This window comes from Malaclemys terrapin, chromosome 2 (assembly GCF_027887155.1).
Source record: "Malaclemys terrapin pileata isolate rMalTer1 chromosome 2, rMalTer1.hap1, whole genome shotgun sequence".
Taxonomy (NCBI): Eukaryota; Metazoa; Chordata; order Testudines; family Emydidae; genus Malaclemys; species Malaclemys terrapin.
Genome location: NC_071506.1, coordinates 90,405,682 through 90,419,246, shown reverse-complemented (window position 1 = coordinate 90,419,246; position 13,565 = coordinate 90,405,682). Strand labels below are relative to the sequence as shown.

At 36.2% G+C, this 13,565-nt stretch overlaps 1 protein-coding gene across 4 annotated transcripts in view; it reads left to right on the top strand.

The window, feature by feature from the left end:
- Positions 1–13,565, top strand: part of PTPN2 (protein tyrosine phosphatase non-receptor type 2) — a 56,478-nt gene that overhangs the window by 13,032 nt on the left and 29,881 nt on the right. For all 4 annotated transcript variants that reach the window (XM_054016750.1, XM_054016749.1, XM_054016747.1 and 1 more), the window contains 2 exons: positions 10,934–11,034; positions 13,360–13,458. In XM_054016750.1, the coding sequence (XP_053872725.1) occupies positions 10,934–11,034; positions 13,360–13,458 (200 nt within the window). The remainder of the gene's footprint in view (positions 1–10,933; positions 11,035–13,359; positions 13,459–13,565) is intronic.

Genomic DNA, 13,565 nt, shown 5'->3' with positions numbered 1-13,565 from the left:
ATTAAACTGATAAGAACAGATGTAACTTAGAGAATTTTTCACTTGACCAGAGCTCAGAGCCGGGAAGCAAACATTCGTGTGTCCCTTCATGCTTCGGCCACCATTCCAGAGGACATACATTCATGCTGATGACGCTCGTTTAAAAAAAAGTAATGCGTTAATTAAATTTGTGACTGAACTCCTTGGGGGAGAATTGTACATCTCCTGCTCTGTGTTCTATCTGCATTCTGCCATATATTTCATGTTATAGCAGTCTCTGATGATGACCCAGCATATGTTGTTCGTTTTAAGAACACTTTCATGGCAGACTTGACAAAACGCATAGAAGGTACCAATGTAAGATTTCTAAAGATAGCTACTGCACTTGACCCAAGGTTTAAGAATCTGAAGTGGCTTCCAAAATCTGAGAGACGCACGAGGTGTGGAGCAGGCTTTCATAAGTTTTAAAAGAGCAACGCTTCAGTGCAGAAACTAGAGAACCTGAACCACCAAAAAAAAAATCAACCTTCTGCTGGTGGCATCTGACTCAGATGACGAAAATGAACATGCATGGTCTGCACTGCTTTGGATCGTTATTGAGCAGAACCCATCTTCAGCATGGATGCATGTCCTCTGGAATGGTGATTGAAGCATGAAGGGACATCTGAATCTTTAGCGCATCTGGCACGTAAATATCTTGCAATCTCTGCTACAACAGTGCCATGCGAACACCTGTTCTCACTTTCAGGTGACATTGTAAACAAGAAGCAGGCAGCATTATCTTCTGCAAATGTAAACAAACTTGTTTGTCTGAGTGATTGGCTGAACAAGAATCAGGACTGAGTGGACTTGTAGGCTCTAAAGTTTTACGTTGTTTTGTTTTTGAGTGCAGTTTTTTTTGTACATAACTTTACATTTGTAAGTTCAACTTTCATGATCGAGATTGTATTACAGTATTTGTATTTCTCAATTCACTTAATACTATTTTATTTGTACAATACAAATATTTATAATAAAAAATATAAAGTGAGCATTGTACACTTTATATTCTGTGTTGTAATTAAAATAAATATATTTGAAAATGTGGAAAACATCCAAAAATATTTATATAAATGGTATTCTATTATTAAACAGTGTGATTAATCTTGATTAATTTTTTTAAATGCTTGACATCCCTAGTACGAACACTTCCCTGTCTCTACTGGAAATACCTTGCCTGATGCATCCTAGGAGTGCATTAGCCTTTTTCATTGCTGCATCATGTTGACGACTCATAGTCATCCTGTGATCAACCAGTACACCCAGGTCTTTCTCCTCCTCTGTTGCTTCCAACTGATAAGTCCCCAGCTTATAGCAAAAATTCTTGTTTCCATTGACTTCAGTCATCATGCCCTTGAGATGGCCCTCTTGTGTGTATGCATTATGATAGTGTTCAATTACATTATCACAGAATATTTGTTCTACAGAGCACTGCCACATCTTTCACACCAGATTGATGGTGAATCGGACAGGGTTGTAAGAAGAGAAGATGTTCTCTTGTAGTTAAGGCAGTAGGCTTGAACTCATGACAGCTGAGTTATATTCCTGACTTTGCCATAGAACCTGTGTATAGTGCTGGGTAAGAGTCTGTCAAAGGGCCCACGTGTTCCCCTTTTCCGGGGAATTCACTCCTCATTGCAGAATTTTGCTCCAGAATTTGAGCTTTAATTTTAAAAGTATGTGTAGCGCTCTCTGGTGCAAAGAGAACAGCAAAAATATTGAGTGCAGACCAATACAATTGTATTTAGAGAGCCTGCAACAGTATCTTTGAGTGGTGTAATCTCCTATATTCATCTGTTGAGGCCCCTTGAACTCTGATTTCATGACTGGAATTTCTTCTGAGATGCTATAGAATTCAGCACTTTTGCCACAGAATTTATTTTGCTGCAAGTCATCCTCGGACTTGTTTTCTTTCTTCCTGTCTTGGCAGGACCTGCTTCCAGCTGCCTCTTACGATCCAGTTTTCCCATGAGGGTATTAGCTGGATTACGTGGCACTGTTCCATGGAACCAGGCAACAGCTGGGAATCAGGGTTGAGCTCCCAGCTGGGAGTAGGGAGAGAGGTAAATGTAGGCTAGCAAGCTTTCTGTTCGCAGAACAGCACAGCAACTGAGGCCCAGGAGATGAGCTGTTGCAGCCAGCCACAAGCTCCTCCCTTCTTTATTACACAGGGAAGGAAGGAGGTTCTGAGCTGGGCCACCTGTACAACACTGCAGGAGCAGTTTAATTAAATAAATTGCCCTTTAAAATAATCATTGTTGAATTTAACATCATGAGTATTTTCAGATATCCACAATGAAGGAAGGGTGTGTGAGTATATGCACGTGCAAAGGTGACCACCTTTGGATAGAAAATAAGGGACATCTTAGGGAAACATCACTTCCATTATCTTACCCTCTATTTTTCTCTCAAATGTACACGTCTACTGCCCTCATGTATACCATACAATTATCATAAACTCAATTAATATTTAAAATGGTATTTACAAGTTTTAATATATCTTCAAATAAGGGGTAGTCATGTATGTGTGGGGGCAATAAAGGGTATTTCATGATATTGGGATAAGTGAACATTTTTCCATGACTGTAAACACAAAATTCCATAGCATTTAGGACTTGCTGCTGTGGAATTTAGTCTCCTGGGGTACGCAGAACCTGATCATAACACATACATACATACAAGAATGCTGAATTAAGGTTGCATGGCATCCTTAATCTTGTTACATGTAACTTTTGAGTCCTAGACTTTGCAACTTTAATATACGTTTAACTTTGTTTAAATGTTATAGTGTTGGTAATAGTAGTTGCCTGTGCTTGCTGGTAGCTCTCTAGAAGCTATCTAACTAGTTTATTAGGGAGGCACGAATCATTCCGAGTTGAAATTGAAAATTTTATCATTTATTTCTCCAAGATTGTGATCCTTAAAAAAATCTGACTTATGGGACAAGAGAGCTTCTGAGCTTCATCTGAATTATCAAATGGCAAAACTATGCTGTGGAGTCGTGGGGCAATGGGAGCAAACCCAGAGATTACTAATTTCTAAAAAGACTACAGATTAGATATCCACTATAATAATCTGGTAGAACCTTCTCACAATGTCACATGAGATTGTTTTCTGGGCATTATGGATTAGATGTGGCAAACAGTGAAATCAATTAATGTCTGCCCATAAATTTATAGCTGAGATACCTCCAATATACAGGCTAAAAAGGTAGCAACAGCGCTTTTTTTTTTTTTTTTTTTTTTTTTATTTAAGTTCTTGACTGCCTTAGGCATTACAGGCCTGATCCAAGCCCACTGAAGTTAATGGCAGTCTTTCCATTGATTTTCAGTGCACTTTGTAACATGGTTCATGTCACTTGAGTTTATTATTTGCTTCTTTCACAGAGAAAGCATAATTCAACTTCTACACTGAAACATATGTAACATAGTCCATATTAACTGTTAAAACAAAAACAACATAAATCCATGTGAATCTTCAAATATAACCTGAAACAGATATTTAAGTGTTCATTTTTATACTGTCTACAATTTCATAAATATTTTAGCTTATTTATTTTTTATTAGTGTGGATCTAATTGTGGTGGATAAATAAATAACTTTGAAAAGGCTATAAAAACTCGTTTTTGCTGAGGCTAATAGAAAAAATGTACTCTGGCATTTGATTGGTAGTACAAATTACTCTAGAGTAGAGAAAGGGGCAGTTTGACTGTATGATGGTAGTGAAAGAGGAAGCTTATCTGAAATGTCACTGGGTTCAGTTTGAAAGCTAGTCATTTCCTGACAGATGAAACCATTTCTCAGAAAACACGTTGTTAAAAGGAAAACAACTTTTGGGGCTATAATTCTTACAAGAATGGCCTTCAAATTCTTATCTGTCCTGTCAAAGTCATCGGATTGTTCCTCAATAGTGTGATTTTTAGTTTTGTATCTCAGATTTACTGTTAGCACCTTCACAATTCATAATTGTTAGATCAGGAAGATGTCGTGCTAAAAATAGGCATATTGCACTTCAGCTGTGCCATCAGTATTAGAAATTGAGCTAAATAGAGACAGGATGGATAAAAATGAATGATTTAAAAAAACATCCGATTTTTTTTTTATTTAAATCGGATTTTTTTGATAAAATGCTTTTTGAGGAAAACACCTATCTATCTAAAGATTAGTTTTAATTAAGATAAATTATAGCTCAAAGATATCTCATGGAATAGGGATTATAAATTCTAATTCTATCGTACGAGACAATACATTCATGTAATGCTTAAAAGTTTTTTGTAAATGAGTTCCAATAGTTCATGGATTAGGGACCCAATCTTATGGGGTTCCACAGGCTTCTGTATAGATTATTTAGATTAATTTTTCTATCTACCCAATGGGACTTAGTGCTTAGTCTAGAACAGGGGTCGGCAACCTTTCAGAAGTGGTGTGCCGAGTCTTCATTTATTCACTCTAATTTAAGGTTTCGCATGCCAGTAATACATTTTAACATTTTTAGAAGGTCCCTTTCTATAAGTCTATAATATATAACTAAACTATTGTTGTATGTAACGTAAATAAGCTTTTTAAAATATTTAAGAAGCTTCATTTAAAATTAAATTTAAAATGCAGAGTGCCCCGGACTGGTGGCCAGGACCCGGGTAGTGTTAGTGCCACTGAAAATCAGCTCGTGTGCCACTTTTGGCATGCGTGCCATAGGTTTCCTACCCCTGGTTTAGAAGATACCCTCGAAGATGCTTACTTTTGCTGTTCTCAAACTGTGGATTTGTGTCTCCAGAGGTAACATGCTTGTTAACAGCAAAAATGTTTTAAAATAAATAAATAATCTAGAGAGGTGAGAAATAACAGACCTCAACTCTGTTGTCCCTCTGCAAATTTGTGTACACAGAGTCAATCCCTTACCTCTCTCTAAAAGTGCAGTTTCAAAAAGTTCAATGAATAGAAGATTGTTGGGAGCGGAATAGATCTGGACAAGGAGAAGAAGTCTGGAGATAAGTGTAAGAAGCGAGAGACGTATGTTTGTTTTGTTAAAATATTATGTTTGCTATTGAAGAAAAACATCCAAAATACTTAACGTTGTTTTAGTTAAATAAAACAATTTAAATGTCTGTTTGGTGGTGGTCGCCTCCTAATACAGCATGGCAAGAAAATCCTCCAAATATTAATGATCGTTCACCTCCCTATGACTTCATAAATATCTGCTTCATTTATTTTTGGTAAATGAAATAACCAAACAATCTTTCATTTTCTGATATAGCTGTAAAACTAATCTGAAAAGTTTTCAAAATAAATCATTATTTAAAAATGTATAGTGTGTAACTTCTAAAAATTAAACCTACATTTATCTCTGAGTTGTGAAGAATATGTATTAAAGTTATAACAACCAATAAGAATGTGTTTTTATGTAGAAAACCATGATTAAATAAGTTTCAGAGTAACAGCCGTGTTAGTCTGTATCCGCAAAAAGAAGAACAGGAGTACTTGTGGCACCTTAGAGACTAACAAATTTATTAGAGCATAAGCTTTCGTGGACTACAGCCCACTTCTTCGGATGCATATAGAATGGAACATATAATGAGGAGATATATATACACACATACAGAGAGCATAAACAGGTGGGAGTTGTCTTACCAACTCTGAGAGGCCAATTAATTAAGAGAAAAAAAAAAAAAAAAAACACTTTTGAAGTGATAATCAAGCTAGCCGAGTACAGACAGTGTGATAAGAAGTGTGAGAGTACTTACAAGGGGAGATAGTCAACGTTTGTAATGGCTCAGCCATTCCCAGTCCTTATTCAAACCGGAGTTGATTGTGTCTAGTTTGCATATCAATTCTAGCTCTGCAGTCTCTCTTTGGAGTCTGTTTTTGAAGTTTTTCTGTTGTAATATAGCCACCCGCAGGTCTGTCACTGAATGACCAGACAGGTTAAAGTGTTCTCCCACTGGTTTTTGAGTATTTTGATTCCTGATGTCAGATTTGTGTCCATTAATTCTTTTGCGTAGAGACTGTCCGGTTTGGCCAATGTACATGGCAGAGGGGCATTGCTGGCACATGATGGCATATATCACATTGGTAGATGTGCAGGTGAACGAGCCCCTGATGGTATGGCTGATGTGATTAGGTCCTATGATGATGTCACTTGAATAGATATGTGGACAGAGTTGGCATCGGGGTTTGTTACAAGGATAGGTTCCTGGGTTAGTGGTTTTGTTCAGTGATGTGTGGTTGCTGGTGAGTATTTGCTTTAGGTTGGGGGGTTGTCTGTAAGCGAGGACAGGTCTGTCTCCCAAGATCTGTGAGAGTAAAGGATCATCTTTCAGGATAGGTTGTAGATCTCTGATGATGCGCTGGAGAGGTTTTAGTTGGGGGCTGAAGGTGACAGCTAGTGGTGTTCTGTTATTTTCTTTGTTGGGCCTGTCTTGTAGGAGGTGACTTCTGGGTACTCGCCTGGCTCTGTCAATCTGTTTTTTCACTTCAGCAGGTGGGTATTGTAGTTTTAAGAATGCTTGATAGAGATCTTGTAGGTGCTTGTCTCTATCCGAGGGATTGGAGCAAATGCGGTTATATCTTAGAGCTTGGCTGTAGACAATGGATCGTGTGGTGTGTCCTGGATGGAAGCTGGAGGCATGTAGGTAAGTGTAGCGGTCAGTAGGTTTCCGGTATAGGGTGGTATTGATGTCACAATACCTACTGAAGAAGTGGGCTGTAGTCCACGAAAGCTTATGCTCTAATAAATTTGTTAGTCTCTAAGGTGCCACAAGTACTCCTGTTCTTCTTTTCATGATTAAATAGTCTTCCTGACTAGTGAGATTTAAATCATGATTTAAATCAAATTGATTGATTTAAATCAAATCCACCCTGACTAGAGATGGATCCTGTGGATGTAGATTTTAACAATATATACAAATTTTGATATTTATAGTTTACCATTATAAGCACTTTAGGAATAAACTAAAAGATGCATCAGAAAGTAACTAAAACAAAACATGTAACAGCTGATACAAATTCTGATTCAAAATTAGTGGCCTGATTTTTCAGAAATGACACGCACAAATTACAGTGAAATCAATTGGAGGAACTGCAGATGCTTGGAATATTTGGAAAATCATGCTGTAAAAGCATAGTATGATATAATCAGAACTCTGTGCAGTGGTTATACTGAAGTTACGGACTAGGCCTTGATTTACGCAACATGTCCGCACTAATTGTTACAGCAAGTGGTAGTATGGTGCAAAGGAGGAAAACCTCTTGGCCTTCCCTTTATTTTATGCAGTCTCTGAATCTTGTTTGTCAGCACTGTATTTTACAATATATTGGAGTTGGATGGCTTAGCTAGGAATAATCAGATTTAGATTTCGCTGTGTGAGGGAGGAGGGTTTGCTGTCTGCAAGGGTGCCTGACACTGGGCCATTGGGATGGTTCAGGGCTTTTTCACCCACATTTTCTTTTAACTTTTTTTTTTAAATCCAGTAAATAGTATTTCACCCTGCTGGCAATTAATAATGCCATGTTTAGGAAACAGGAATCATGCTTGCTAAACTTTATCAAAGGTCATTTAAAAGTCTCATTGTGCTTTCATTTCTGGAAACAGAACTTACTTTCAAATAAATCTCACAACCAATTAATGGGAGAAGAAAGAACAGCAGCAGGCGAGGTACCAAAAGTTCTCCACTGGGCTGTTCAATATATGTAAACAATTGTATGTATATGAGAGCGGACAAAGAGGTGAAACGTGAAATTCTGACCCCATCAAAAACAATGGTGTTTGGGTGAAATCCTGGCATACTGAAGTCTACAACTAAAGCGAGTAACTGAAGAGGTTGCTAATTTCAGATGTTGTTTTTCTGGTTATAGAAGCCTTCTTAATAGGGGAACCAGCATAAGAAGCATTTTTCAAGATTTCCACTTCTTGTGCCAATGGCACGTTCTGTTGAAGTGGAAAATTTGTGTTAGAAATTTTAGAAATCCTACATCATAGCTGTTTCTGTTGGTATGGCTAACAATAAATTTTTAGGTAAGTGGTGTTCCTTAAACTAAATTTCATCTGAAGAAGTTCTGTTATTTATATAATCAGTTCAATTATTGAATGAATAATAACTGGAAACTATTTACAGACTGGAAACATTAACACTCAAAAATTGGCTTGTTTGATTTCAGTAGAGCAAGCCAGGACACACATGAGTTTTCTAGATCCTAGTGTCTTCCAGGAACCTTCTTTTTGGTGGAAAGGAGAGGATCAATGCATCCTTGTACTGCATGTATTTCTGTCTGATGGATTACAGGCTGGTATTCATAGGATAGCACTTAAATTTTGGTATAGTTTCCCACTACCCTGACCCCAAGAATCTCTTCACCATGTTCTACAGAGTGGAATTTTAAATATACTCATTGTCTCTTGTAGTGTCTTTAAAAAGTAAGGCTGAATACCTTGTGAGTGCACGTTACTGTGTGAAACCTCTTTGGGGTCTTTTATCTCTTATTTGGAAATGATACAGCAGTTGCAGAGTGATTAAACTGTTAACAGTGCTTACTGACATCATCTTTCCGAGAACACTAGCATCTGTATGAGTGATTTACTATAACAAGATCTTAAGTTTTTCCTGTTGGCAAATGACATGTAATATTTACAAAGATCTTGGTTTTTGTCCAGTAGGAATATTTCAGATAAAATAAACCTATTAACATTTTCATTTCCAGGCAATATAATGTAAGGAGATACTATGTATGTTTTAAGCAAAATATATCTCTAAATCTGTAATTTACATGTGTGTTAGCCTCCATATAGAGGTATACAACTTAAAAAAAAAAAAAAAAAAAAAGCCTACCTATAGCTCCAGGTCCTTTTGCCACATACTAGAAATACTAATGCAAACATAGTTAAACCAGTAACTTTTTGCCAAAGCCAAGAAAGAAAACTAACCAAAATTGTCCCAACCATCAGTGCATCTCTCTTCCCTAAGAGTTTGCAGTTGTGCTCTCAAGGGTCAATGGATGTAGGCTATTGCATAGAGGAAGAAGGGAGAGAAGCCCAATGCTTGGGGGTCCTTCATAAAATGTGTACCATTGGGTCATTTCCCTCTTTTTCTCATTAAAAAGTAATCCACCTGGAGGACATCAGTTACAAAATTAGGTTTCTGCATCAATCTTGACTCTTGTTATTTTGGAAAGGCAGTAGTCTTTCCAGAGTTATGATTTCAATCCGCTTTCTTGTACAGCCTTATACTTTGGCTTGAAATTTGCCACATTAACTCTGAAGACAAAGGAGGATGTTTCTAAAATTTTGGGGAAAAAATCAAATTGTTCTTGTTAGATTACTGTGGTTTGAAATATTTTACTTGAGTTTTATTCTTTGCTTACCTCTAACTCATTTTCTGAATGGTTAAATCTCTTTGAAAACTTGTGCACTAGCTGTTTTAGAGAAATAGATTATACTTAGGCAAATTATTAAGGATTTGTTGTACGTGGTTTTGGACTCAATCTTTCCCTCATTGGTTTGAATGGGATTTTTTTTCTATTGAGTGGGTAGCCCAGTTGGATGTTAGGGGTTTAATTCTTCAGTGCTTTGCACCTAGTTTAGTCATTTACATTTGTGAATCATGAAATCAAGTTAACAAATATAATGCGAAATAAATAAAATTCTCAACAATCCATGGATCAGAGTTAAGATAGTTGTGTTGTGGTGAGAGATGCATTTCAGTATACTTAAAAAAACAAAAAATATCTTCTAAAGAGGTGGACAATATAAAATTTACCTGTTCATTTCCTTTTAAGCGCTTGGGTTTGCGATAATTACAGTATGCAAGAGAGGAGAGTTAAGATTGTTGTGGGAACCTTGACTGTGAATCTCCTGATCCTTGATTAAAATTTCAGTCTTGTTACTGCATTGACAATCCCCCTTTTTTTATTTCATATTTTAAATTGTTTTCAAGAAGATATATTGAATATTGATAATGTGGGAACTGTGTGTGACAATATGGCTGTAGGCTAGTGATTTTCTGCTGAATTGCTCACTTGCTGAAGCCTTAGGGAGCAAATTAGCACGAGGATGTCATCTGCCACTAGGTTATCAAACAATTAAGTGTAAAAATCGATTAATGCAATGTTAAGAATATATGCTCCAGGTTCTAATTTTAACTTTCTCAGTTGTGTTGCATTTCCTTTGTTTCACGATCCCTATTTATATAGGGCCTGATCCTGACAAGATTCAAAATTATCACTAAAGTAAACCTGGAGTTTTGGGCGCATACTGAGAGGATTGGGCCCATAAATAGTAAATTGGCACCTCTGTCACTGGCCTGCTGGGTGACCTTGGTCAAGTCACTTGATCTCTGTTTCAGTTTCCTCATCGGTTAATGTACTACAGTCATATTTGCGTTACATTTGTGATAATCTGTTAGGAGTCAGAAAATGCTAATTAAAATTCTGTGAGCCTCCGTTCATTTGAAGTGAGCAGAACTATGCATGGGCATAGGGGCTGCAGCTCTGGCTGCAGAGTTGGGGCTTAAAGTGGGAGTTCCATTTTAAATATACATACATCTAAACCCAGATTATCCAAAAATCACCTTTGGCTTCTGATTCCTTCTGTTTCTATCAGAACTTCTGAATGATTACCCAAAATTCTGATTATACAGAGAATATGGATGTTTCCAAAGAGATTTGGATAATGGGATTTTTTAATGTGTATAAAATATATTGTATATCTAACATTTTTATTTGCAAGAGTTAAGAATGGCGATGTTAGTCATTCATAACTAAGGTAGGAGTGAATTTTGCATTTAGACCAAATGAGTGCCAGTTATGCCTTGTTATCACACCATGACATGATGATAAATTCTGGAAATATGTGAAATTATCACAGGAATTTCACTTCCATATATGTTTGTCATATGTCTTAATTTTAACTTTGTTTCTATTGTTAGATGATCATAGTCGTGTAAAACTGCAGAACACAGAGAATGACTATATCAATGCCAGTTTAGTAGTCATAGAAGAAGCCCAAAGAAACTATATTTTAACACAGGTAAGTAATAACTAGATAATAAATTGTTATGGGGGATAGAGAACATGGACATTATGGCATAGCACAGCCTTACATTCTGGGGATGGGAATGAAGCCATCTTTGCTGCTCTCCTCAGTCAGTAAATGAAACAAATAGCCAGTATGTCTGATCTGATTACAAGGATGTTCTAGTTTTTATAAGGTATTTGCAGGGTAGGCATTATTTCATAGCAATCTATATATTAAAGTTTTCAAACATTTCTAAAACAGATTTTTTCTTTTCTTTTCAACAATTATGAAAATATCCAAATGGTTACTTTATCTGTTGCACTCTCTTCTCCCTCTCCTTTTAAACAAAAACACATGCATGAATGGTACCAACATACAAATTTGTAAGAATTGACCAAAAAATCCAGAGGAGAGTTTTTGGTTTCTTCGTTAATCTCTTTTCCTTTATTATTTTAATCCTCCGTGTGCTATAGTTGTCTTTAAGCAGGTCATGTACAGCTTCGTAGTAAGTGTTAACTTACACTTTCCTAAGGCAGACTTTCCATATTTCCACATGAGGTAAAATATTGTATAACTTAAATGTATAGATGCAGCAGTGTCCTTGAATTAATGAGCAAACTCAGGTCTACTCGAGTGGTAGCGGAGGAAAGCTTGAGATTTACTATTCGTTCCCAAATAATATACAATTTTCCTCCAATTTAACATACTCACACATTTGCCTTGTATCCTTTATAAATATAATTCCATCAAGAAATTCATTATAATTTATATAGTTTGATAGTAGCTCTGATAGTAGCTGGAAGACTAAATCTGTTAAACAGGACATATAGGGAAGTCTAACCAGGGAGGTCCAGAAGAAATGTCTTGGTAAGAAATCTGGGGGAGGGTACTGGATTTTAGTGGTTGGAGAGTTTCCTTTTTCATGTCAGGTTCTGGCTAATAGCCATAGATCAGTTTGAAGCTATAATTCCTTACTGAGGGAAGGGAGAATTTTTATTTTCCCTCACCCTTCCATAGTAGCCTGGCTGTGGGAAGTCTCCACTGCTTTACATTCCCTTCCATCCTCCATTTTTGAGGTCCTCATCCGTGTACAATTTCAGAATCTGTTTCTGCTACTTCTCAGTTTTTCTAAGCAAGACCATTATGAAACTGATGGAAAATCTGTGGAATACTTGACAATTTCAGGGTACAACAGGTTTCTGAACAGTAGCTATGAAATTGACCTAAGTCTTGTAAATTTCTTGCCCATGGTGTTGCCAAACAACAGTAGCAATAATAGAGCTTTTGGACCTCTTGTGGCAGACTCAGGAAAACAAGGGAGCATCAGTGTATATTCAGTTCACATTGGGAAGGCTTCTTGCAACAGTAAAAAATGTCTAGAAACTTCATCTTTTTCTAAATGGATGATTGAATTCTGCAGAAATGGCTTAGTCTCTCTCACATATTGGTGGGGGGAAAGCTTTCTAGTCATGATTGTTGAGTGGATTTTTCAAGGCCTTATAATTTGAACCACTTTTATTTGCTTAATATGTAAATAATAAGCCTGAAAACAGCTTCTCCTTTTAAGTAAGACTGGCTTTAAAATACTTTTTCGTTTTTATATATTTTTATATATATAACTATAACTATCCTGGATTTTGTATCTAAAGTATGCTTTTTTCCCCCCATTATATGCACATTGAGTGAATGACATCTCTCTATGTATGGATCCATTAGACCAGTAGTTTAAAAGCCCACTTCATATACAAAATCCAGGATTCCATATATAGCAAAATACCATCCAAAATGTTGGCTGGATGCTAGTAAAAAGTGTGTGTGTGTGTGTATATGTATATGTATATGTATGTGTATATATATATATATATATATATATATATATATATATATATATATATAAAATACAAAGTTTTTACTAGCAAAAGAACTGTTGGGATCCATCAGATTCTGCACTAATAATGCCTGAAAGCATAATTCTCTCTGATACTGACATCCTATCCATAAAGTGTTCTTTTAACAGCTGTCATTGATGAGGAATATAGTGTAGCTCTATTTATGTAAATTAACTTTCTTTCTGAAGCTGTTCATAAATTGATCATTTTAATTATGAATCTGTCAGAATATTTTGTTGTAGGCTAGCTAATGGGAATGCCTCACTGTTGCATTCCAAAAAACTCAATAAATGTTTATATTCTGCATTTGTGTATAAGCTGTGTAATTGACTTATGTTTTCTGTCTTACACTGTTCTCTTTGAGGACAATTTTTCAGATATAATTGAATTATGATTCTTGTTTTGAGCACTATGTGAATGTTTTCCCTCTCTTTCCTTACTCGCACAGGGTCCACTTCCTAATACTTGTTGTCATTTTTGGCTAATGGTATGGCAACAAAAGACCAGAGCAGTTGTCATGCTAAACAGAATTGTTGAAAAAGAGTCAGTAAGTAATGGCTATTTAATGCAACTTATACATCAACAACATACTTTTAATGCTATCAAACCACACTTAATTGGGATATTAAAGTTGTTTCTTAATTGTTAGGAATG